The 23,311-nt window shown below is 53.6% G+C and overlaps 8 protein-coding genes across 8 annotated transcripts; 6 read left to right on the top strand and 2 right to left on the bottom strand.

Moving 5' to 3' along the window:
* Positions 1-275: 275 nt before the first annotated feature.
* V1518DRAFT_394717 (uncharacterized protein) lies at positions 276-2,223 on the top strand (the record flags this gene model as incomplete). The annotated part of the gene is made up of 2 exons (XM_066901800.1): positions 276-426; positions 849-2,223. 2 exons carry the CDS (start codon positions 276-278, stop codon positions 1,946-1,948), a joined length of 1,251 nt encoding a protein of 416 aa, XP_066759149.1. The 3' UTR covers positions 1,949-2,223.
* Positions 2,224-2,230: 7 nt separating this feature from the next.
* V1518DRAFT_418106 (uncharacterized protein) lies at positions 2,231-4,182 on the top strand. The gene has a single exon (XM_066904464.1). The coding sequence runs from the start codon at positions 2,311-2,313 to the stop codon at positions 3,760-3,762; it is 1,452 nt and encodes a 483-aa protein (XP_066759148.1). The 5' UTR covers positions 2,231-2,310; the 3' UTR covers positions 3,763-4,182.
* V1518DRAFT_418103 (lsc1 alpha subunit of succinyl-CoA ligase-like protein) lies at positions 4,183-5,849 on the top strand. The gene is made up of 6 exons (XM_066904463.1): positions 4,183-4,309; positions 4,382-4,500; positions 4,689-4,841; positions 4,890-4,998; positions 5,057-5,137; positions 5,187-5,849. The coding sequence occupies exons 1-6, from the start codon at positions 4,275-4,277 to the stop codon at positions 5,701-5,703; spliced, it is 1,014 nt and encodes a 337-aa protein (XP_066759147.1). The 5' UTR covers positions 4,183-4,274; the 3' UTR covers positions 5,704-5,849.
* Positions 5,850-5,875: 26 nt separating this feature from the next.
* Positions 5,876-7,468, bottom strand: V1518DRAFT_374249 (uncharacterized protein; the record flags this gene model as incomplete). Its single annotated transcript, XM_066901454.1, has 3 exons — positions 5,876-6,087; positions 6,130-6,726; positions 6,778-7,468. 3 exons carry the CDS (start codon positions 7,466-7,468, stop codon positions 5,876-5,878), a joined length of 1,500 nt encoding a protein of 499 aa, XP_066759146.1.
* A 1,653-nt stretch (positions 7,469-9,121) lies between these two features.
* V1518DRAFT_418096 (uncharacterized protein) lies at positions 9,122-10,772 on the top strand. Its single transcript, XM_066904462.1, has 2 exons — positions 9,122-10,310; positions 10,366-10,772. Exons 1-2 carry the CDS (start codon positions 9,455-9,457, stop codon positions 10,656-10,658), a joined length of 1,149 nt encoding a protein of 382 aa, XP_066759145.1. The 5' UTR covers positions 9,122-9,454; the 3' UTR covers positions 10,659-10,772.
* Positions 10,544-15,729, bottom strand: V1518DRAFT_301513 (kinase-like domain-containing protein). Its single transcript, XM_066901097.1, has 2 exons — positions 12,001-15,729; positions 10,544-11,944 (listed from the first exon to the last, which is right to left on the bottom strand). Exons 1-2 carry the CDS (start codon positions 15,554-15,556, stop codon positions 10,764-10,766), a joined length of 4,737 nt encoding a protein of 1,578 aa, XP_066759144.1. The 5' UTR covers positions 15,557-15,729; the 3' UTR covers positions 10,544-10,763.
* Positions 15,730-16,927: 1,198 nt separating this feature from the next.
* On the top strand, positions 16,928-19,378 carry V1518DRAFT_300890 (uncharacterized protein). Its single transcript, XM_066901096.1, has 4 exons — positions 16,928-17,940; positions 17,997-18,404; positions 18,467-18,770; positions 18,829-19,378. The coding sequence occupies exons 1-4, from the start codon at positions 17,406-17,408 to the stop codon at positions 19,142-19,144; spliced, it is 1,563 nt and encodes a 520-aa protein (XP_066759143.1). The 5' UTR covers positions 16,928-17,405; the 3' UTR covers positions 19,145-19,378.
* Positions 19,379-22,265: 2,887 nt separating this feature from the next.
* Positions 22,266-23,299, top strand: V1518DRAFT_418089 (uncharacterized protein). The gene has a single exon (XM_066904461.1). The coding sequence runs from the start codon at positions 22,465-22,467 to the stop codon at positions 22,987-22,989; it is 525 nt and encodes a 174-aa protein (XP_066759142.1). The 5' UTR covers positions 22,266-22,464; the 3' UTR covers positions 22,990-23,299.
* Positions 23,300-23,311: the final 12 nt, after the last annotated feature.

Below are 23,311 nucleotides of genomic sequence, written 5' to 3'. Positions count from 1 at the left end.
ATACGCGCATATCTGCCGCGCAGAATGGCATACCCTGCTGCTGTGCTGGGTTCGGCAGTACCGACTATCAGCGCAGTTGATATCTGGTGTGTATTCCCCACAACAACACGCGCAGCGACTCCCAACAGACGCCCGCGCGCAAAAAAAAAGAGCGGTCCCGCACGGGAACTTCTCTCGCCAGACTCCTTTCGCCATCAACCCCTCTACTCCGCCGGGTTTTTGTGTCTAGCTGGTCATCTTCGGATCCGTCTGTTTCTCTGCTACACATCTTAGCCATGGTTGAGCCCATCCGAAGCAAGCGCATCAACGATCTCGCGAACGCGGCCCCAACCCCGCAGAACACGCCCGCGTCGATTGCGAACAGCTACATCGACTCCCACGCGTCGGAGCCTACCATTTCGACGATCGAGGAAGAAGGTATGTGCCGTTCTTTTACTTTTTGTGGTCTGGTGCTCGGTGCGTTTTTGCCCGTGTCTGATTGTACGCTGCGATCTGCATCTGCATCTGCGTATGCGCACCTGTTCGCGTACAATGAGGTTGCAGTTGGGGTTGGCGTCAGCGCGCTATGTGCAATACATAGCCACTGGTTCGCAGGGATACAGCATTTTTTATTGCCATGGGCGATGCGATTGCTTCTACTGGTTTTGTGCGGGCTGTTTTACTTGCGACTCCTTGCATTGTGGCGAAAATCCTACCTTTGTTGGACCTCGTCGGGTGCAGTTCGCGCTTTTGTTGGGAGGAAAGTCAGTGGTCCCCCCTCCCCAAACGGGCCTACGACGCGTACACTAGCACCAGATCTTCACTTTGCTTCCATAGAGTGCGATATATTCTAACCATATATACTATAGACAAGGCTGCTGCCACCGTTGCCGGTCTGGTCAATAACCCCGCACTTATCTCCATGATGCAGCAAAAATTTAGCAACCTCGTGGGCCGATCCTCTGGATACATCGAGTCACTGCCCCAGCCCGTGCGATCGCGGATCACTGGTCTCAAGGGTCTGCAGAAGGACCACTCTGACCTCGAGACGGAGTTCCGCAAGGAGATTGTCGCTCTTGAAAAGAAGTATGCGGAGCTCTACAAGCCTTTGTACGAACGGCGTGCGAAGATTGTTGCTGGTGCAGTGGAGCCCACGGAAGAGGAGCTAGAAAAAGGCCATGCTGCGGAGGAAGAAGATGAAGACGAGGAAGATGACGACGAGGAGAAGGGCGAGGAAGACGAGGCCTTTGAGTCTCCCATTCCTGCCGACGCCAAGGGCATTCCCGAGTTCTGGTTGACAGCACTGAAGAACCTTTTGCCGGTCGCGGATACAATCACTGAAAACGACGAAAAGGCGTTGAAGTTCCTTGCGGACATCCAAGTTGAGTATATCGAGCAACCTGGTTTCAAACTGCTGTTTGCGTTTGACGACAACGAGTTTTTCTCCAACAAGGTCATCACGAAGACATATTACTACCAGGACGAGACCACGCCGGACGGCGACTATATCTACGACCGTGCGATCGGCGACAAAATTGAGTGGAGGAGTGACAAGAACCTGACGGTGCGCGTTGAGAAGAAAAAGCAGCGTAACAAGCACACGAAGGCGACGCGGACCGTGGAGAAGATCATCCCTGTGGAGAGCTTCTTCAATTTCTTCAGTCCACCTATTGCACCGGACGAGGACGCGGATGAGGAGGCGTCTGACGTGCCTGACGATTTGGACGAGCGACTGCAGTTAGATTACCAGCTTGGTGAGGAGATCAAGGACAAGCTGGTGCCGCGGGCGGTCGAGTGGTACACCGGCGAGGCGCTGGACTTCGATGCGGAGGAGTTCGATGCTGACGACCTGGAGGACTACGATGACGATGACGATGAGGACGGCGATGATGATGACGAAGAGGACGAAGAGGACGATGACGGCGATGCGAAGCCTAAGCAGGAGCAGGCGGAGTGCAAGCAGTCGTGAGCGCCAGAGGGGGAGGGGGGGATCTTAGAAACCATGTACAGATACAGAAAAGATGGACCCTTTGAGTAGTTCACTTGCAATTGCCTTGTCTTCGTTCTCTGTTTAGTTTAGTTTTGTCTGCTAATTGTAGTTTCTCACTCAGTTGTGTGCGTTCGCGCTTGCCCGGCAGAGAGGCACATGCTGAATGACGTGATGTGCACGAGCCACAGCACCGCCACGCGGGAAAAAATTTGCAGCCACAGTCACACAGAACGATGAGCCTAAATTGAACTCGGTCGCGTCCAAGGCGGCGAACTGTTCACGACTTCGCTAGTAACGACGCGCGAAGAGTCCAATTACTCACAGCCTACACCCCCGCAGCCATGGCTTCTCCCCGCAAGATCGAGAAGGACCTTGCGTCCAGCTTCCAGAACTCCGTGAAGCTCAGCGCGTCGCCCACGAACAGCTTTCTTGGTGCCACGTCCCCGGGCATGTTCTCCTCTTCTCCACCACAGTCATACTTCTCCGCGCCGGTCGCCAACAGGCGCGCTTCGGTGCGGCAGCCGCAACCGAAGTTGCTGAAGCCATTTGCGACTGAGGACATCAAGATCCTGCTGCTGGAGAACGTGAACCAGACCGCCGTCGACATCCTCAACGAGCAGGGCTACCAGGTCGAGTTTTACAAGACGTCCTTGTCGGAGGAGGAGCTGATCGAGAAGATCCGCGATGTGCACGCGATCGGCATCCGCTCGAAAACCAAGCTCACGCAGAAGGTCCTGGCCGAGGCACGTAACCTCGTTGTGGTGGGTTGCTTCTGTATCGGTGTGAACCAGGTCGACACCGAGTACGCCGCTAAGCACGGCATCGCCGTGTTCAACTCGCCGTTCTCAAACTCGCGCTCTGTGGCAGAGCTCGTAATTGGGGAGATCATAGCTCTCGCGCGACAGTTTGCGCAGCGTTCGAGCGAGCTGCACAATGGCATTTGGAACAAGGTCAGCAAGAGCTGCTGGGAGATCCGCGGCAAGACGCTCGGCATTATTGGCTACGGCCACATTGGCGCGCAGCTCAGCGTGCTGGCGGAGTCCATGGGCATGTCGGTCATCTTTTACGACGTCATGCCGATGATGTCGCTCGGCATGGCCAAGCAGACCGCGACGCTGGATATTCTTCTGCGGGACGCTGACTTTGTAACGCTGCATGTGCCTGCGCTGGAGGAGACACGCAACATGATTGGTGCGCCGCAGCTGGCGGCCATGAAGCACGGCAGCTACCTCATCAACGCATCGCGTGGCACCGTTGTTGACATTCCCGCGCTGATCGCGGCCATGCGCTCCGGCAAGATCGCCGGTGCCGCGCTGGATGTGTACCCGCACGAGCCGGCGAAGAACGGTCCAGAGTTCAACAGCTCGCTGAACAAATGGTTCGATGAGCTTAAAGGCCTGAACAATCTGATTCTGACGCCGCACATCGGCGGCAGCACCGAGGAGGCGCAGTCCGCTATCGGCATCGAGGTCAGTACCGCACTCGTGCGGTACATTAACGAGGGCACGACCATCGGCGCCGTGAACTTTCCCGAGGTCTCGCTGCGCTCGCTAACGCTCGACGAGGAGAACCACGTGCGCGTACTGTATGTGCACCAGAACGTGCCTGGCGTGCTCAAGACGGTGAACGAGATCTTTGCCGAGCACAACATCGACAAACAGTTTTCCGACTCGCGCGGCGACATCGCATACCTCATGGCGGACATTTCTGGTGTAAACGCGGCTGACATCCGGGAGCTGTACGACCGGCTGGAGCGCACACCGTTCAAGATCGTGACGCGGTTGCTGTATTAGGCAGCTATGGTCTCGCGTGGCATTACGACGCGTTTAGACGAGGGGAAAAGTGTTTTTGTTTGGGCTTGGAGAAAATGAGGAATGATATCTACGACGACAACGACGTGGTACCGGGCGCCTTTGCGCGACGAGGTGTACTGCAGATGCGGTCCGCGTTGGCGACCGTGGTAGACGTTGTACATACACTGCTGCTGCATCTCATGTTTATTTGTGGCCAAGTAAGTCGTGGTTTAATGTGATAATGGCAGAGCATTTGTACGCAGCTGCTTCCCCGAGGACGTGTGCGGATGTGTCCGGGCTTCCCAAAGAGGTCTTCCGCGCAGCTTGTAGCCGCAGAGGAGGAGCGGAAGCGTGCGCGCGTCGGGACTCTGCCCGTCGCGCGGGGGAACGGTACGAGCCCCGCGCCTTGCTTACTTGCCCGATCCTATATCCCCTCCCGCCTCCCCTCACACCCACGTCTTCCCCCCGCCGGTCCACCACAACGCCCTCCCCCTCGCGATCCCCGTCTCACCATGCTCCAACGTCCTCTCGTACGCGGCCTTGCCAGGTACGTGTGTCTCTGTGTTTGTACCCGTCGATCTGTCGCGCGCGTGTGCTGACCCACCGTCTCTTCTCGCAGCAGCGCGAACAGCAGTGCTGCCAGCGCGCGCGCGTTCTCCTCGTCTGCCGCTCGTCTCAGCTACGCTGACACGGTCAAGAACCTGCGGATCAACTCGGACACCAAGGTCCTGTTTCAAGATATGTTCCCTCGCTGCCTTGTCGCTGCTTCCCCTGCCGGACGCCGGCTGTGTGCGTGCATGGGCACGACGCCTTTTCGCGTGCTTCGGGTTGCTTGCAGCCGGTGTAAGCCCAAGGGTCTCGTCCCTACGCGCGCCGCGCCGCACCGGATGGCTGATTTCCGTAGAAGGTACTGACATCCGAAGCACGCTTCACAGGAAGACAAGGCACGTTCCATGCTACGCAGGCCATAGAATATGGAACAAAGGTTATCGGCGGAACCAACCCGAAGAAAGCCGGCCAAACCCACCTGGGACTGCCCATTTTTGCCACTGTCGAGGAGGCGATGAAGGAGACTGGCGGTATGTGCTGCAGGCCCCTGCGAAGATCTGCTTGCTAAGTCAGTGCAGCGACTGCGTCCGCCATTTTCGTTCCCCCGCCTCTTGCTGCGGCTTCCATCGAGGAGGCTATCAAGGCTGAGCTTCCGCTGGTCGTTTGCATCACCGAGGGTATCCCGCAGTATGTGTTGTCCCCGTTGCGACGCTTGCTTGAGCTTATGCTGATCTTGTTCTTCCAGGCACGACATGGTTCGCGTCGTCGACATGCTCAACACGCAGAGCAAGACGCGTCTGGTCGGTCCTAACTGCCCTGGCATCATGTAAGTTTTCGTCGTGCGCCGCCTAGTTTCGACTAGCTGACCGGCATAGCGCCCCGGACCAGTGCAAGATCGGCATTATGCCATCCTACATCCACAAGCGTGGCCGCATCGGCATCGTGTCCCGCTCCGGTACGCTCACCTACGAGGCCGTTAACCAGACCACCTCCGTCGGCTTGGGCCAGACCCTCGTCATTGGAATCGGTGGTGATCCTTTCAACGGTACCTCTTTCATCGACGCGCTGAAGGTCTTCCTCGAGGACGACGAGACGGATGGCATCATCATGATTGGCGAGATTGGTGGCTCCGCCGAGGAAGACGCGGCCGAGTTCCTCAAGCAGTACAACCTCACGCGTGCCGTGCCGAAGCCGGTGTGTTCGTTCATCGCCGGTGTCTCTGCTCCGCCGGGAAGAAGAATGGGTCACGCGGGCGCGATCATTTCCGGAGGAAAGGGCGATGCAAAGTCTAAGATTGCTTCCTTGACTGCCGCTGGCGTTGCGGTCGAGAAGTCCCCAGCCCGTCTTGGCAGGACCTTGTACGAGGAGTTTGTTAAGTTTGACTTGTTGTAGGAGCTAGATCCTCTACGACTCTTGTGTGATGCCGCTCTTGCACTGGTGTATTGAGCGTTCTCCACTATCCGTCATCCGATCTTTGGTGTGCAGTTATATATTTGGCCCCTAGAGTTATAAATAATATACAATTGATATCCACCGTATTCCTCTCCCCGTTCGTCGGTCTCCTCTACTCCGCGCTCGCGATTACACTCGCACCTTGAGGTTTCCGGTACTTCAGAACTACCGGGAACGACATTTTGACCATCTCGTCTTCATCGTCCTCATCGTCATGAACTCCGTCATCCTCGTCTTCTTCATCTTCGTCCTCGTCTCCCACCTCGGCATTGTAATCATCCTCGTCGCTTTCCACGTCCTCTTCTTCCTCTTCCTCCTCCTCCTCTTCCTCCTCCTCTTCAGCATCGTAGTTGTACTTGGTATAACTCCGCTGTGCTCCTCTCCGCTTCGTGCGGCCGCGACTTGCCAATGGGTCTGGATCATTGCTCGCTATCAGTGACGCAAGCTTATCCGGATCCACCCCGGCTCCAAACACTCCCGCCGCCGGTCGGCGACTCGCACGCCCAGAATTTGTTGTATACACCGGCGCGCTGCCTGTAGTCGACGAGTCGGTTCCGGGACTACTCCGTCGTGTGCCGTTTCCCCGAGTTATCGCCGACAGCGCACCATCGGCATAGTCGTCTTCCAACCCGTAATCTTCGTCGTTGTAATTGACTTTTTTACCTCGTGTGCGTCCGTGATACATGCCTCCGTCGACTTCGGTGGCATACGACGCGGACTGTTCAAGTTGCTGCTTCCGGTTTTGTCGGTACCAGAGCCGCTTCCACCGCAAGTCGGCAGCCTCGAGACGAGGCATCGCTTTGGATAGTCGTTCGCACAATATCCGTGCGTTTCGCGAAGTGTCGGTTGCTTGTATTTTCGTCATGAATGCCGCCAGCTCGACGGCCGTGCTTGCAATCGATGTCCAGTTCACAAGCCGCTTCCTGGGATTCGTCTCTTGAAATAGTCTGAATCTTGTTTCGTCTACACATTCTTGTTAGTCCCATCGTCATGAATAGACAGAAAATTACGTACTCTGTCCTTCAATCAAATAGTACCGCCTCCGTTCGCCGTCCATGCCAATTGGACTCACAGCGAGCGGACAAGTCCTGTCGTCCTCCGTCCTCGACCCGGAGTATCCTTCAGCAAGTACAGCTCGGACGCCGTCACTGGCAGTCAATGCCCAGTGCACAAGCGCGAGCAAAATCTCGAGCCTATCTTCCCACTGCAGATTGACAAACCGACGACCAGAAGGTAGCGGCCCAGTAGGGTTCCTCATACCCCAGTATGCGGCGCCATATGAACTGACTGCCTCTTCGAGCGGCCGGCCAAAGTGGCCGGGCTCGATGTTCTTCTTGCGGTTCAGCACGAGAGTAAGCGTGCGCGCGAGGAATGCCTCGACATTGTAGCTGGCCGGTGTGGTTATGAGACCCTCCTCAAAGTCCTGCGGCGACAAATCAGGGACACCATCGAAGAGCTCCGAGAACCGTGACCTGAACATCACTAGCACTGATATATCGGGCGAATACTTTGGCTCTGGCGGATTTGGTTCCATTCGCTTTTTCGGCAGCTTCGCTTTCGCGGCAACGGTCTCCTTGGCCTTGGCTGTAGCAGCTGGAACAATGCTGTCTTCGTCGTCGAGATCGTCTCCTTCGTCGTCGAGATCATCTTCACTCTCTGCAAGATGGGTCCCCGATGCAGAGGGGCGGTCTACAGTCGTTGCCATCTCCTCCTCGCCTGGCTCCGAATCCTCGGACATAACTTCGTTCTCGAGCACCGAAGTGAACGTGCTCTGGGCCTTCTTGACTGGACGGGGAGCATCCCGTGATGAGAGTGAGGCGACGGCGGCGGCAAACACGTCTTCGTCCTTCGGTTTGGCGAGCGACAGGGCGGGAGAGGTTGCCGGTGAGGAAGTCACAGACGATGTTGTAAGTCGAAGCACATTCAATGTGGTTTGTCGCTTCTTCGGCTTCTTACTTTGAATCCCGTTGTCCTTCGTCTTCACAATCTTCTGCTTGACGACTGGTTTCCGCTTCACCTTCCTACCCTTGATGACCGGAGCCGCAGACGCAACCTCATTGTAGTCTAACTCAAGATCAAGGTCGTCTGGAGGTGGAGACAATGACGAGCCGTCGCTGAATGTCGAGGACGGCGACGACATAGCTGCTAGCGTGGCAGGCGGTGCTGGTTCCGCGAAAACAGTCCCCGACGCGAGCGCAACGCGGAGAATCGCGAAAGTCACGTGTGTCGCGTGGAGGGTTGGTCGACGCACTGTTTGAACAGTTCTCCTGGAGCGGCGAGCGGTTAGCACCTATGCACGAGCAATGATAAATCGGCCACAGTAGCTGCTGCCGCTTGAGCAGCACGCACGAAACGAATCGCTAATTACGACGCGACCCAGCAAGACGCGACGCGCCTTGCCGCGTCACGTGCGGCGCCGCAGGACCCTTGCCCTGACACCGGCGCACAGGGCTCCAGCATGAGTCGCTCGCTGCTGGCCATCACCGTCAGCTGCCGCGCCCGCACTGCGGCATAGAGCCAGAGACCAAGAACAGTGGCAAATGCTGGCCAGGGCGCGGACAGGGAGGCTGGGCTGTGAGGACAGGTATTGCACGGCGCGCGACCTGGGATGGCAACATCACAGCGATATCGCGGCCAGTTGCGTGCCACGCAGGTCTCCACCAGACAACGAGCCATCCGCCGCCTCCATGGTCGTAGATCGCAAGAAGAAACTGGAGCATACCTTATTTAGTCGCAGCGATGCACATCAGTTGTGCATATGGCTTGGTGTCTGATGCAATGACTGCGATCGCCGCGATGCGCGGCGTGTCGACCGGAGGAAGGGGAGAAAAGAGCACTGTCCAGGAATGTGGGCGCCAGTGCGAAAGGCCGAGTAAGATGAAGGGGGAAGGAAAGAAAGGAAGACAAGAAGAAAGTGTTTTAAATTAGTTGCCTGTCGTTCTCAAAAGTGCAGGTCGTTGAAAACTACTGCGAATTAAAAATTCGCTGGGCAGCGACATCTAGATTACGTCGTTTCGGCTGTCTGCTTTTGTGCGAGTCCAGCTAAGATTCTGGCAGTCTATGTTTCTGCCAGCCAAGAGAGGATCCACAGGTTGATAGGCACTGCGCTCTGCGCGGGCGATACGATGGCGTCCATGTGTGGACCGAAGGCCGTCGTGGCTGCTGCCCCAATCCATAGCACCACTTCGACAGCCGAGAACCAATCCGGCCCTCGCCCAGTCGTCTTGCGGGAAACTTCTCGCAGGAGCCAACAGTTTGCATCGTAATTCATGCGGGAAAGAGAGCGTGAGAGCCGCACGGAAACGATGCTGGTATCGCTTCGTCCCGCTGCCGCTTGTAGGTCGCCCGCTCTCTTTCAGCTGCATGCAGCTTCCATCAAACAGCGCAAGAGTGCGACAGCATCTGTGCGCTCGGCTCTAAACAACGGCCTCTACAGGTTTGCCGGTTGACTCAACAACTTGCGTTGCTGTAGAAGTCGTCTTCTAGTGGAAACGACCCGCTAGCGAGGCTGGGGGCCAGCAGACCCTTACCCAGCGTGCTCTCGTGATGAGATGCCCCCTAACCCTATGCTCTAGCAACTCTATCTTGGGGTACACGCCCCGGCGCTTACACTTGTGAGGTCGACTCTCACGGTCGAGAAATCGCAAGATACAAAGCAAACAGCACAGCAGAGATCAGAGTTTCTCTCGCCATGTCGTCGTCCTCCGAGCCTGGTCCCGAACCGTCGGATGCGCCTGCAGATGCAGCTCTCTCTGCAAGGCAGGGCGAAGACGCATCGAGCGCAGTGGCGGTGGACAGCCTGTTTGAAGTCAGCGAACTTCCGGATGCCGCACAGGTGGAAGCCTTCAAGCCCCTGCCATCTCAACCACGCGACGAGGAAGGAGAGGAAGCGGTCAACATACTGGAACTCGGCATAGATCCACTGTCGACAGAATCCGGCGTTGCATCAGTCTCGGCAGCTGAGCAGGATCGCAGCGCGGCTGATGGGGCGGTCGACGTGAACGAGGACGGTGACGCTGGCGCCGTCGTGCCAGCGAAATCACAAAAGCACAAAAAGTCCAAAAAGTCGGGAAAACTTCGACCAGCACGGTCCCAGGTCGATCCGTCGAAGCTCAAAGACAGACCACCACAACAGACCGGCACAGTGTTCAATATATGGTACAACAAGTGGTCGGGCGGTGACCGGGAGGACAAGTACGCAAGCCAGACAAAGGCCGATGGCCGTTGCAACGTCGCTCGAGACTCCGGATACACAAAAGCCGACAACATCCCCGGGAGTTACTTCTGCCTTTACTTTGCTAGAGGGCTTTGTCCCAATGGCAAGAGCTGCAATTACCTACATCGCCTGCCTACCGTGACCGATCTCTTCAATCCTAATGTGGATTGCTTCGGCCGAGACAAGCGTGCCGACTACCGAGACGATATGGGCGGTGTCGGTAGCTTCATGCGGCCAAACCGCACTATTTACATTGGCCGCATATATGTCTCGGACGATATTGAAGAGGTTGTTGCTCGCCACTTTGCGGAATGGGGCGACATAGAGCGAAGTAAGTCATTATGAAGACTTCTCTTTTCTGTTTGGCTATTGCTGATAGTATTTAGTTCGCGTTCTCAACTCTCGCGGTGTCGCTTTCGTCACTTATGTCAATGAAGCCAACGCGCAGTTCGCTAAGGAAGCCATGGCCCACCAATCCCTCGATCATTCCGAGGTACTCAATGTCCGCTGGGCGTCCGTCGATCCTAACCCTCTGGCAAAAGCTCGCGAGCAGCGAAACATGGAGGAGCAGGCCGCAGAGGCTGTCCGACGTATGCTTCCGCCGGAGTTTCTACAGCAGCTGCAACTACAGCAGGGCACATCTCAGGCGCTCCAGCCAAATAAAAAGCGGAAATTATAGTAATTATATGTAATCAAATGCAGCCATGTCAATCGTATTTCAACGCACAGACAACAGTATACCCTTCACATAATATATATCTTCCTGATCTCTCATGCAATGTCCTTAGCGCGTCAAATTTAATACCAAAAACTTCTCCACCCGGAAAGAATAGACGATTGCGTGCTTTGTTCCTTGCTCTGCTTCCGCAAGCAGCGCGTCAAATAACCGCCCCATATACTGCCTCTGTGATGCCGGCGCTGAACTCACTATCTTGCGCCATCCATCCTTGACAAGCGGCATTGCCGTTATCAGCGACATCAATTCGGCCTTAAAATCCACCGCAAATATAGGCGTTGAACTGCCGGTCAGCGCCCTAAGACCGCTCGAGACGATCTCATGCGCGCTTTCATCAATCACGAATTTGTTCAGCTTCCGCGTCGCGCCCTTGTTCTGCTTCGCATTCTTCTCGTACTTCTCCGGATCATTAGTTATAATAATCACATTCTGCAACTTTGACGGATCCTGCCGCGGTCCTGACGACGACAATCTGCGTACTAGCGATCTTCCGCTTACCGTGCCTGAGGATTGCTCGTGGATTTCGCCCAATAAATACGACACTGCCTCCGACACATCCATATCCAGATCCTCACGTTGCGTCATGTGCTTCACCTTCAGCGGCTTATACGAAGACGAGGGATTCGGCGCGTGCGTCTTCACTCTAATAACCCAGTTTAGTCCATACGACCTAGCATACAGCAGGGAGGACTGCACTGAAGATAAAGCCGGTGCTAATTCCGCTCGAATATCGTTCGCCCAAAGTTCGCGGATGACCTCAGCGGCGTTTAACCTCGTATCCAAATCCCACGAGCTGCAAACCACAAGAACGTCGCATAATGACTCATGGACTTGCTGTGTACCTTCATCCCGAGACTTGTTCTTCTCGCCTCCGGAAGAGTTGCTGAGCGCTAAATTCTCCCATGCCAGGTTAAATCCCACGGCGCCCACGACACGATCGCCAAATCTCGAACGATGATAATACTGAATCAAACTATCGTATCGTCCGCCCGCAGCCAAAACTCGAATTCTCCTCTCTTCGATCGCAACTTGAAACATCAAGCCCGACCTATAGTACCATTCGTTGTAATTGCTTAGTGGAGACAAATATACCTTCTTGTTTACGCCAAAACTCTTCAGAAACTGTCCAACGCGACAGAGGTGGTTTGAAATGAGTCTGAATTGGTCGCTCTCGTGCTTCTTGTTCGCTTGAAGCAACATACCGAGGCGATTCAGTCCTTCGTTTAAATCTTCTGTAATGCTGTTAGCATGTACTTGGCTGTGAACTACCCAGATACACTCGTACCTTTAAAATCAAACTTTTCAAGGTCGTCAAGTGCAGCAGCTGAAACTATCGACTTCGAAAGCAGTTCTGACTTCAAATCCTTCATGGTCAGCGATAAGTTTAGCTTGCTCAGCAGTGTCAGCACGGTTGGCCGTTGCGCCTGCCCAATGCGACAGGCGTCCATAATCATAGCCAATAAATCCGCGTGACTCAAGTAAAACACGGCATTGCTCTTCTTCATCGGTAACACGTCGTCCACAATTTCGTCCAGAACTTTGATAACTTCAGCTTCAGCTAGTGCATAGTCTCCCTGGTCTGTCGACAAAATATCAAAATCAACTTCGCCATAGCTTCCGGGTTCACCGCCACCTCTGCCTTCTTCGTTGGATCGATAAACGGTTCCGAAAGTGAAACTGCGATGATAGGTTGGGATTTCTCGCGCTAACTTCTTCGCATATGGTAGCGTCAAATCGTACGGCAGCTGCAAGACTGTGCCATTACGATCAAGCAACTGATATTCGTTCGTAGCGACATATCCTGGTGATTTCTGGAAAAGCGCAGGATGCGACGGACTTTCCACCGCACCATGTCGTCGAAAAATATTACTGAGGTGCTCCCTAATCTGTGCCCGCACCAGAAGTTCGTTCACCTTCAGCCATTTCGGATCTTTTTCATACAATGCAGCATTTACTGGATCGTATTGCACTGAAAACAGCGCATTGCGGACGGGTTGCAACCAAGGTGATCTCGGATCAGCAAGACTGCGAAGGGTTCGCTGCAAAATTTCATCCTCGATGCGCATAGGAATCAAGCCGGATTGAAGCAACTCCGCAGCACTAGGTCGATTATCAGGATTGTGCACAAGCAAGCTCTTGATGATGTCGCGTTCAATTTTCTTGTCCTCTGGAAAGTCTTCAGGAAACTCGATTTCGGCCTTGCGTAGATTGCGAAGCAAATTATAGCGCTCCATCGTCGTCTCAATGTGATAGCACATCTCAAAAAAGATGATACCAAGCGAATACATATCCACCTTTTCGTTATAACTGCCGTCGCCCGTAGCCTCATTCGCAACGTACATCTCAGTACCAACATTGTTCGTCAAGTCATCGCCTCCAGATTCCGTACTTAACACCTTTTGACTATGCGCGCTCTTTGCCAGGCCGAAATCTCCCACTTTACAATTGCGTGCCTGATCAATGAAAATATTCGTCGGTTTCAAGTCTCGGTGTATGATATGCTTGCCGTGAATATAGCTCAGCGCCTCAAGGATTTGTCGGAAAAGTCGCCAATATTCGTCCGAGTTCTGATATAAATCGTCACGAATCAAATCATTCAGTGTGTGGTTCTCGCAATATTCCATCTGAATGAATAAGGTACTGTGAATGCTCTTCACGCTGGCGTTCTTCTTCGTACTAGTTTTCTTGGTTACAATCATTCCATCGAAGTCGCTCTGGCTAACGACAGTCGGAGCCGCGTTAGTATCAGAATCGGAGTCGTATCCAAACTCTATGTTCAAGTCCTCTATAGAGTTTGAAATAAAGTCGAGACCATTTGAGTCCAGGAGATCAGACGTAGATACAGAGAGAGGATCAATAGAAAAGTCACTATCATCTCCATCATCGTCGTCATCGTCGTCATCGTCATCATCGTCGTCATAATCCTCACTATCGCTGGATACATCATCTTCTAACCATGCAGGAAAGTATCTCACGATGTACTGATGTGACAGCCGTGAAAGCACCATAACTTCGTTTAAGATTTGTGACAACTTATTCTGCCGATGACGAATCTTCTTGATGGCATAAAACTGCGCATCGAGCCGATGTCTTGCGCAGACAACTTCGCCAAAGGCTCCCTTGCCGATCACGCTGATCTCTTGAAAATCCTGTGCATAACGCGATGTAACATTGTGATTGTCCCCTTTGACGCTGTGACCGTCGGTAGACATGCCAGACTTGCGTAAAGCTGTAGATGGCAGTTGACCCGCAGGTAAAATGTTGGTGATGGGGGTGCTGTTTCTCAGAAAAGGAGATGGTAAAAGCTCGAATGCTGAAAGTCGCTTCTTCGGATTCGTCTTGAAAATGCGACTCAAAAAGTCCATAAGCGGCTCTGGTAAGGCTGCGCTCTCTATTAGCGCGGACGGGTTCTGATATTCAGTAATAATGTTCTTGCCGCATATCATCTGCAAAAACACAACGCCAAAGTCCCATATGTCAGATTTTCGTCCTTGTTTCAAACTATCGTCGTTAAGCTCTGGAGCGGGCCAGCGGCGACTAACTAACGGCGTTGAGGTGCGAGTTTGAAATGGGTGGCTCGTATCCAATTCCTCCAAGCGCGCGTAATAGCTGACATGCCCAATCTTCACTATAGTGTCTGACAGCGACCTGTTCCGGTAAAGTCCGACCGAAGTTAAATTGAATGACTTGTGATAAAATCCGCGCTTATGAATGTCCTCCAAACCCTCCAGCAGTTGAATAGTCCACTCACGTGCAATATTTACCGCAATCGTTCCAGTTGTCAGTAGCAAATCATCTAGAGTTCCGAGATCTGGGAATTCCGACAATATCTGAATCAGCCAGCCCTGTTCTCGTCTCGCGATCTTGACTTCGTAAACTGTAGAGATATTGTCATGCTTCAAAACTTTGAGCAAATTGAGCTCGCTCTCGAGCGATTCCAGCAACCGCTTTCCCTCATCCGAGTTCCAAAATGGCTCTGTCAACTCGATTTCATGCAACAAAAAGACGGCTTCCACTCTGCTGGATCCTTCTGATACATGCGACTTCACAGTGTAGAGATGACCAAGAGGACAGTGGCCACTTAGTGGCACCTTTCCGGAGACTATGCGGAACGAAAGGATGGATCCGTCTAGTGTTCTTGCCTTGATTGTCCTATCGAATATAACAGAGTCGGTAGACAGATGCTCGTCGGTTGCAGATGTAATTTGTTTTGACCGATTTTTGCGTTCTTTAACTTTTACCTGTTGCCGTCGTAGCTCTTCCTCTATCATTGCATCAAGAACACGCTCTTCCTCTTTGCTCTCCATCTCAAGCTGCTTTCTCTCTGCTTCTGCCTGACGCTTTGCTTGAGCCGTCTCTTTTATCAATCGCTTATTGCGTTCTTCTTCGAGGCTCCCAGTCATTGAATCAAGAATGTTTTCCAACATATCCTGTACAGCTGAAGTTATGTCGAAAATCATTTCAGCACCAAGAAGATCCTTAGTACGAGAAATAATGAAGCTGTTGATGCTCTTAATCTGGCTCGCCCTAAGATTCTTCGGCGAATCGATTTTGATAATAGGCTCGGACCGTGGATATGTCGCGGTCATAATAACCTTTAGAGTCAGAGATGGTACGTTCGCTTGCGAACCATCTCCGTGCGCTTGTAGTCTGATATTGAAAGATGGACTCGCTTTTTTCTGCAAGATATTAGTGCCAGTAGAAGGTCCCAGCAAGTCTTGATCTTCGAGACTTACATTCCACACCGAGGTAGACACGTTCTCTGAGAAGTCGTCCATATAGATGGCTCTCAGAGCCTCCACTTCATTTTCCTGTGTCTCTGCGTAGCGGTGTTCTCCCATTTTCAAAGATCTGCTCACTTCAAGGTAGTCTGTGTCGTACTGTGTAACATCAATCGGTAAACCAAGCTCAAGTTGGTCGAGAGATCAAGTTGTAGTAGCCGCCGTGTTCGGGTGTCGAGATCCCGGCGGCGACTATTCTTGCTTTTGTCGAAGTCGAGATGAGCGTAATTTGAGTGCCGCTGATAAAAGCATTCATAAAAGTTCGGAATTTTTATAAAGGCAATACAAACAAGACTTGCAGTTGCATGTATCATTGCGCGACGACATGTCCGCCAGCGGGATCAGGAACGAGCGCAGAAGCTAGATCGCACCGCAGTTAGAAATGAACTTCAATAGACGGCCGCCGCGTTGACGACTGAAAGGATCAACCCAAAGACTGTACAAGCAAGTATTGCGCCATAATATAAAGTACACCCATATCGGTGGGTATGCCGCGATCCACAGCAGCGCACAGTATCCAAAGAACGAACTTACCCCACTGACGCACACGAAGTCACTTTAAGCGGCCATGGGAGTGAATTCAATGCTGAGATAATGGAGGAGAGTAGAAAAGCCGGTGCGGCAAAAGTCTACCGGCACAAGGGCGAGTGCAAGATATCAGGCTAGCAGTGGAGATGGAATATGACTCTTGTGCGTGCCCCGGCAGTCGCAGCTGCCTCGTGCCCAAGCTGCTGGGAGGTTTGCGGTTGGGAGCTGCCAGCAAGGTTTATCCCTAACCCGGTGTAACATAGATGGACTACGACACGATCTACGAGCTGACTCGGTGATCCTACGGCAATCGACTGCGTATTTTGATCTGACATTGATTAATCCACTCTCGTGCAATAGAGTGGGTGTTTGGGAGATGCTAACTGGTCATGCGCGTGGCAGAGTGGGTGGACGGCGTGGGTAGGCGGCCTGTTGGGAAGACAGTTGCGCATCTATGACACATCTTCTCTGAGCTGGGATCCACCGGAAAGGGTCAAGGTTTGAATAGAATCTGATTGATTATAACTGAGCCCTGCAATCCGGCAGGGTATATGCGAAAATATAATTGCGTTGTTTTTGCAATGCTGCTACTGTTCTCACACTTTGCAGCTGTCATTAGCTTTGCCCTGACTAGCTGTTGCCCTCAAACTGTCTCGGTTCAAGCAGTCTGACACTGTCGGGAGATTATTACGACGATTCACGAAAGAGCGATTTGACTTAGACAGGTTCTGGTACGGAAGCTCTCCGCCGAGAGCTGACAACCTGATGGCCCAAGTCGGTTAGCGGATGACCTCATATTCATATACCGAATTAACTCTCGCAGACGCGCACTGAGGAATGGTCGAAGGTAGCACCGCCTGCAAGATCAGGCCCGATCAGCAGCCTCCTAGCAGCGCTCGCCTGTTGTAGTACACGAAAAAGATAAAGATCTCAAGGATAAATGGAAGAGCGGTCTGTATGTAGCAGATGAAGACTCGTTTCGTGGAGTGTACGCGGAATGTTTTTTTGACTTCGATCTCCGGGAACATCGGCAGGCCCAACCGTGCTGGCCGAGAACTCGCCGGGCTGTGATTTTAAATTGGGAGAGCGCTGCAATAATTGGTTTTTTTTATGTTGTCTGAAGAAAATCAGGATCCAAGATGGAGAGTCTGATCAAGTTTGTTCCTGATCTCGATTGTGTCTGGGGCCAGCAAATGCGGAGTCGAAAATGCGGAGAGCCAGCGATCTTGCATCTTCTTGGGACGCCTAAACTCGCCCGTCCTGCTTCAGCTTTGATCCCTTGCGCTAAAATATAAAATGCGTGGCCCCCGGCCTTTGCTGCATATGCCGTCTCTTGCTCTCTCACTCTCATCTTTTCCCCGGATTTTCCTTGTTCTCGGCAATGGCGACCCTGCAGTCTGTTATTCCAGCCACCTCGAAGACCAGCGCGATCATTGTGCCGCCCACAGATAAGACCAGCGCTGTCTTCGTCTCGTTCGCCGATCTCGCCGCCCAGATTACTTCCGTGCGGAGCTTTCTTGCCTCGCTAAACCTCGCTCCAGGCAGTGCTGTTGCGATTGCGCTGCCTAACACACTCGAGTTCGCCATCTTGTTCTTCGCAGTTACCTACTCCGGCTATGTTGCTGCGCCGCTGAACCCTATGCTCACGCAGGCCGAGTTCGAATTTTATCTTGCTGACTTGGAGTGTCCTATTGCATTTGTCTCCAAGTTCAAGGAGCGTGCCAACGTGATCAACGCCGTGGAGAAGGGCGGCTCGGTGGCTGTCTTCGAGGCTGAGGTGCTTAACGGCAAGGTTGGAATAAAGACCGGCACAGGACAGGCGGTCGCTTTTCCGGCTAACTTGGCTGTGACGACCAGCAAGGCTGACGATGTCGCTTTGGTGTTGCATACCAGTGGAACGACTGGTCGACCTAAGAGTGTGTTTATGTGACTACACTTCATGTGTGAATATAGCTGATCGCAATTGCTCTAGTCGTCCCGTTGACGCACGCGAATCTTACGACGTCCATCAGTAACATCGTGCAGACATACAAGCTCACGTCTGCGGACCGCAGCATGCTTGTCATGCCTCTGTTCCATGTTCATGGCTTGCTGTGCGGATTCCTGGCTGCACTCTCCGTGCAATCCGGCGTTATAGTGCCTCCCCGGTTCTCAGCCTCCACCTTCTGGAAAGAGTACGTCGATTATGGTGCGACTTGGTACACTGCGGTGCCTACTATCCATCAGATTTTACTCAAGGGACCGGCCCCGTTCGTCGGAAAAAAGGGACCTACAGTGCGATTCATCCGATCCTGCTCGTCGGCACTTGCCCCCGCGACAATGAAGCAGCTTGAGGAGCGATTCCGCGCGCCTGTGGTCGAAGCTTACGCCATGACTGAGGGTAAGAGCACAAGGCGCGGATTGTGTTAGAGAATATGTATTAATGATTGCTCGTTGATATAGCATCACATCAGATGACGTCGAACGACATCCCTCCAGGTCAGCGCAAGGTTGGCAGCGTGGGCCATGCGCAGGGCGTTGTTGAGGTTAGCATTCTCGACCAGGAAGGAAAGGAGGTGCCTATCGGAAGCGAAGGCGAAATTTGCGTGCGCGGTGCGAATGTCACGAAGGGCTACCGCAACAACGAAGCTGCGAATAAGACCAGCTACACTGCAGAGGGCTATTTCCGGACGGGAGACCAGGGCAAGATGGACTCGGACAGATATGTCTACATCACGGGTCGCATCAAGGAGCTGATCAACAGGGGGTAAGAGGCAGTGTGGAGTTTTAGTTTAAGCGGTTGCGTTGCTGACACGACTTTGCAGTGGAGAGAAGATCTCGCCGCTGGAGCTGGACGCGATTATGCTTGAGCACCCTGCGGTCGCGGAAGCGGTTTCGTTTGCCGTGCCGGATGATCTCTATGGCCAGGAGGTCCACGCTGCGATTGTCATCAAGCCGAATGCCAAGTTGACCGAGTCGGAAATCAAGGAGTTCATATCACGGAAGGTGGCCAAGTTCAAGGTTCCAAAGAAGGTGTACTTCACTGATATCATGCCCAAGACGGCGACGGGTAAGATTCAGAGAAAGAACATCTCAGAGAAGTTCTTCCAGAAGGATGCGCCCCTGAAGGCGAAGTTGTAGGACGGACAAAAGCGAGGATCAACACCTCTAGCAAAGTGCATTGATGGGAGAGGGACGGGGCGGAGATCAGAGAGTGTTATTTTGACGACAAATTATAACGTTTGACTGCATGAGTTCATGTTCGATGACATGATGTGCTGCGCTGGCTGGTCTTAGCAGCGTGATAATATATGTGCACAGGTGGTGGCGGTGTAGTTACGGCAGGTGCTGAAGGCCGTATGCAGGTATATAGCTAGCTGGGGCGCTAGCGTTATGTCGTATGCCGCAGACGACGTTAAAATGAACTGAACTGTTCAGCAAGTTAGTGAGTCGCTACTTTCGTCCGCGGCTGGCGCATTCAGATCTCAAAGTCCCAAACGGCGTGCTAGGCCCCGATCTAGGCGTGCATGGCGGATCACGGAGACCGCGCGAGACGAGAGAAGCACGTTGCAAACTTTGGTGGATTGGTTGGCGCAGGTACAAGCGACGATGGCGTGCGTTCGAGTCGGTTCAATTTCGCGGAGAAATATTGCAGATTGTGGAGAGTGCACTGACGCAAAAATACCTACTCTAGGACCAAGCGGCATAGCAATCAGACACCTGAGACTGCGGAGCGCACTAGAGACATTCGGCCACTGTTATCAGTCCGTTTATGATACCGTGAGGGCGGAAATGGACTGAATTGACTCAGCGGCAGGCTGTGTACAATTTACAGCCGAAGTGTAAAGACGAGCTCTTATGTCACCAAGTCGTCCAGCCACTGTACGCACGTACACCTCGCCGCGCCGGAGAAGGCGCGACTCAGAAGAGTAAACTACAGCAGCTACGATTAAAAATACTTCGTGATCTGTTGGTGAAGCAAGCACGGAGTACGTCTGCAAGGGGTGTGCTGGTAGCCTTCGAGGATTTGGTGACAAGCACCGAGAGTGCGTTGCTAGCTGTGAGCGCGGCAATGCGCTGCGACCTTTGCGAAACCCGACATGTCGCTGCCTCTGTGCGTGCGAGATCGGCGAGAGAGAAACTGCTACGGTGGTGCGTCGGTATATCTGTCCGTGTCGCTGGTAGCCGTGAAATATTCGTGTGCGGCAGGTGGAAGTACAAGGGACCGGGATGAGACTATTTTGCGCCACAGACAGAAGCCAGTTCCTCCACGGCTAGTCTGCGCAGGCGGCCGCCTTCCAGACTCCACCGACTCGGTCGAGCCACGGGCTTCTCCAGAACATGCGAAGGGCTCCAGATCCTGGAGTTTGTTTCTGCGCTCTACTGTCTCGCAGTCTCAGCAGAGGCGAGAGCACGCGCGGACGAGCGCTCGGCTAGCGACTAAAGTTCATGACGCTCCGCCGCAGCGCAGTGTGTACTGTACTTACAGAGCAGCATGACGTGCCTGGCTGGAGCTGTCTTGGCCACAGCTTCGGCTTCTCGAGAGTCGACAGGACCTGCTCCCAGTCGGAACTCCAGAAGACGGTGGCACGCGACGGCCAGCCGTGAGTGCTGCGGAAGTGGCACGCACAGCCAAGCGATGGCGGAGGGGCGGTACTGTGGCGCAGGCGTGGAGCGCAGCCAATCAGGGCGGCCGAGGCGAGTACGAGGCTGGGGCGCGTACCGCGGGTACGGCGGTACAGTACAGCAGGCCAGCTCACTGTGTACCTGCGCTTCGCCTGCACGTCCTCCGTTGTTGTGCTTCACGCCCTCTGCTGCCGCTGTTCGTCCCTCTGTCTAAGCACCTCCGCACTGTCCGCACCGTCCCTGTCCCGCACTAGCTACCCCGCCCCCGCACTGCTCCGCCTGCGCCCCGCCGTCTTGCACCCCCGGCAGCCCACGCCGGCTGCTCCACCACCGCTCAACTGTCTGGCTCAACCAATTCCGGCTCGTCGCAGAACTCCTCTACGACGGCCGCTCTCGCAAATTCCCTCTTCCCCCATTACACGCCTTATACCCCCGGTGTCCAGCAGCAGCAGCAGCTACAGCAAGCGCAGCAGGTGCAGCATGTCCAGCAGCAGCAACTGCAGCAGCTGCAGCAACAGCAACAGCAGCCGCTACTTCTGCAGCAGCAACCGCAGCGGTCTCAGAAACCAATGGCTGGCCTTGCGATGCAGTACAACCCGTCGAATCAGCTGGCCGGCACGGTTCAGACAGCAGCACATCAGCAACAGCAACAGCAGCAGCAATCCCTCGGCATGCCCATGCACGCGTCTCAAATCGCGCTCGCTGCAAATCAGAACATGCGACAGCATCCTCAGATGTATTATCCATACTTTTCTACGCCAAATATCGGCCCCATGCCAGGAATGCTCCCGAACAACATGTACGCGCAGCAAGTACAGCATGCGCCTCCGCTATCTCAGCAGCAACAAGTGCCGACCCAGCAGCAACAACAGCAACAGCCCCAACAGCAACAGGCTGCAATGTTCGCGCTGACTGGCTACCAGCAACAGCCCCCAGCTCCATCACCTTCCATGCAGCAGAACCAGCAGCAAGTGGTGCACCAGCAGCTGCATCCTCTGCCCGCTGGAACGTCAACTGCGTCTCCGTCGGCATCACAACAGCAGCAGCCGCAGCAGCCAACTGCTCAATCGCTCCATCACAATGCCTCACAAAGCGACGCATCGTCTTTCTCTGATAGCGGTTACGCAACTCCTCGCGTTTACGATAACAAGCGTCCTCATCCTCCTCCATTTCTACTCCAGACACCGACACCGTCACCGCACCATATATCTCAAACGCCGCTCATGCAGGCTCCGATGATGCAACAGCAACCTCAGCAGCAACAGATGCTCATGACAGCTGTCCAACAACAGCAGCAGCAACAGCAACAACAGCAACAACAGCAACGCCGCTCGGTTTCTCAGGCCGCTGTCGGCAGTGTGTCTCCTTCCTTTGCATTTGATCCGCTGGATCACGCAGACATACCTGGTGGTTCCACTGCTGCTACAGCCGCAGTAGTTGCCGCCGTAGCTGCCGTTGGCCCATCTGGCCATGTTATCAAGAAGCAGAAGATGAGCCCTGTGGTGTCCATGAATCACACAACAAATAATCCTGATGGCTTGTCCAGCATGCAGATGCCTCCCCAGCAACAGCAACTGCTGCAACAGCCGCAACAAGCACAGCAGTCACAGCAGCAGCAGCAGCAGCAGCAGCAGCAGCAGCAGCAGCAGCAGCAGCAGCAACAGCAGCAACAGCCACAGCAGTCAGTGACTCAGCAGCAGCAGCAACTGCAGCAAATTCCGCAACAATCACTTTCCCAGCAGCAACAGCTACAGCAGCAGCAACAACAACAACAGCAACAACAACAGCAACAACAGCAACAACAACAACAACAGCAACAGCAATCTCAGCAGCAGATGCCATCGCAGCAACAACTCCAACAACTACAACAACAACAACAGCAGCAGCAACTCCAACAGCATCAACGACAGCAGATGCCGCCCATGATGCAGCAAGTGCCTATGGGCCAGCAGATGCAAATGGTTCAGCAGGCACGGATGGGCCAGCAAGCACCGCTTACCCAACTTCAGCAACTAGCTAAGCAGAGGCCCCCTCCCGCACGAGCAACAGTCTGGACAAAGTCGGAAGAAGATCGTCTGCGGGTACTAGTCGAATTGGGAACAAAGTGGCAAGCTATAACCAAGGAATTTCCCAATCGAACCGCAGGTGCTATCAAGAAGCACTATTATGCTGACATGAAACACACCACATGGAATACTGAGGAGGATGAGCGCTTAATTGAGGCGGTCAAAGAGGACGCGGAGAGCAAATGGAGACGGATCGCAGAGAGAGTTGGCAAGCCTGCCAAAGCTTGTGAGAAGAGGACCAAGGAGCTTGCGAAAGTAGCACCTCATAATCCAGCCCCACCCCCTTCAACTTGAATCATGGATAGTGTTTTAGTTTTGCTTTTTTGACCATTGTCATGTAAATCTACAAGGGTATCTGTAACTATACTTATGAGTTTTGCATTTTTTGGTTGATTGTCATTTGAATTTCGCGAATATGTATGGGCGATGCACACTGATGATGATTTAATATGTAATAATTGTTCCAAACTTTTTTTCTCCTCTTGCTTTATCCGTGGCAAAGGTACATTTAGTTCATTAGTCGTTTCAAGATTTACTGTCACGGCTCACGAATCTTGAAAATCGGTCCAAAGCGTTCGGCGCGTATGCAGCCGCGACACAAAACACTTACTCCGTG

The sequence above is a fragment of the Limtongia smithiae genome, assembly GCF_038497785.1.
Source record: "Limtongia smithiae strain NRRL Y-17922 unplaced genomic scaffold V1518scaffold_7, whole genome shotgun sequence".
NCBI lineage: Eukaryota > Fungi > Ascomycota > Lipomycetes > Lipomycetales > Lipomycetaceae > Limtongia > Limtongia smithiae.
The sequence above is the reverse complement of the archived record's forward strand: the minus strand, read 5'-3'. Positions and strand labels throughout refer to the sequence as shown.

Bases quoted from the DNA above. Each gene is read 5' to 3' on its own strand.
- V1518DRAFT_301513 (XM_066901097.1), bottom strand. From the start codon at position 15,556: ATGGGAGAACACCGCTACGCAGAGACACAGGAAAATGAAGTGGAGGCT. The intron at 11,945-12,000 runs GTACGAGTGTAT...GCATTACAGAAG, and splicing joins TGAAAAGTTTGATTTTAAAG to ATTTAAACGAAGGACTGAAT.
- V1518DRAFT_418089 (XM_066904461.1), top strand. From the start codon at position 22,465: ATGCCATCGCAGCAACAACTCCAACAACTACAACAACAACAACAGCAG.
- V1518DRAFT_418106 (XM_066904464.1), top strand. From the start codon at position 2,311: ATGGCTTCTCCCCGCAAGATCGAGAAGGACCTTGCGTCCAGCTTCCAG.
- V1518DRAFT_300890 (XM_066901096.1), top strand. From the start codon at position 17,406: ATGGCGACCCTGCAGTCTGTTATTCCAGCCACCTCGAAGACCAGCGCG. The intron at 17,941-17,996 runs GTGTGTTTATGT...CAATTGCTCTAG, and splicing joins AACGACTGGTCGACCTAAGA to TCGTCCCGTTGACGCACGCG. The intron at 18,771-18,828 runs GTAAGAGGCAGT...ACGACTTTGCAG, and splicing joins AAGGAGCTGATCAACAGGGG to TGGAGAGAAGATCTCGCCGC.
- V1518DRAFT_418103 (XM_066904463.1), top strand. From the start codon at position 4,275: ATGCTCCAACGTCCTCTCGTACGCGGCCTTGCCAG. The intron at 4,842-4,889 runs GTATGTGCTGCA...AAGTCAGTGCAG, and splicing joins GGCGATGAAGGAGACTGGCG to CGACTGCGTCCGCCATTTTC. The intron at 5,138-5,186 runs GTAAGTTTTCGT...TGACCGGCATAG, and splicing joins CCTAACTGCCCTGGCATCAT to CGCCCCGGACCAGTGCAAGA.
- V1518DRAFT_418096 (XM_066904462.1), top strand. From the start codon at position 9,455: ATGTCGTCGTCCTCCGAGCCTGGTCCCGAACCGTCGGATGCGCCTGCA. The intron at 10,311-10,365 runs GTAAGTCATTAT...GATAGTATTTAG, and splicing joins ATGGGGCGACATAGAGCGAA to TTCGCGTTCTCAACTCTCGC.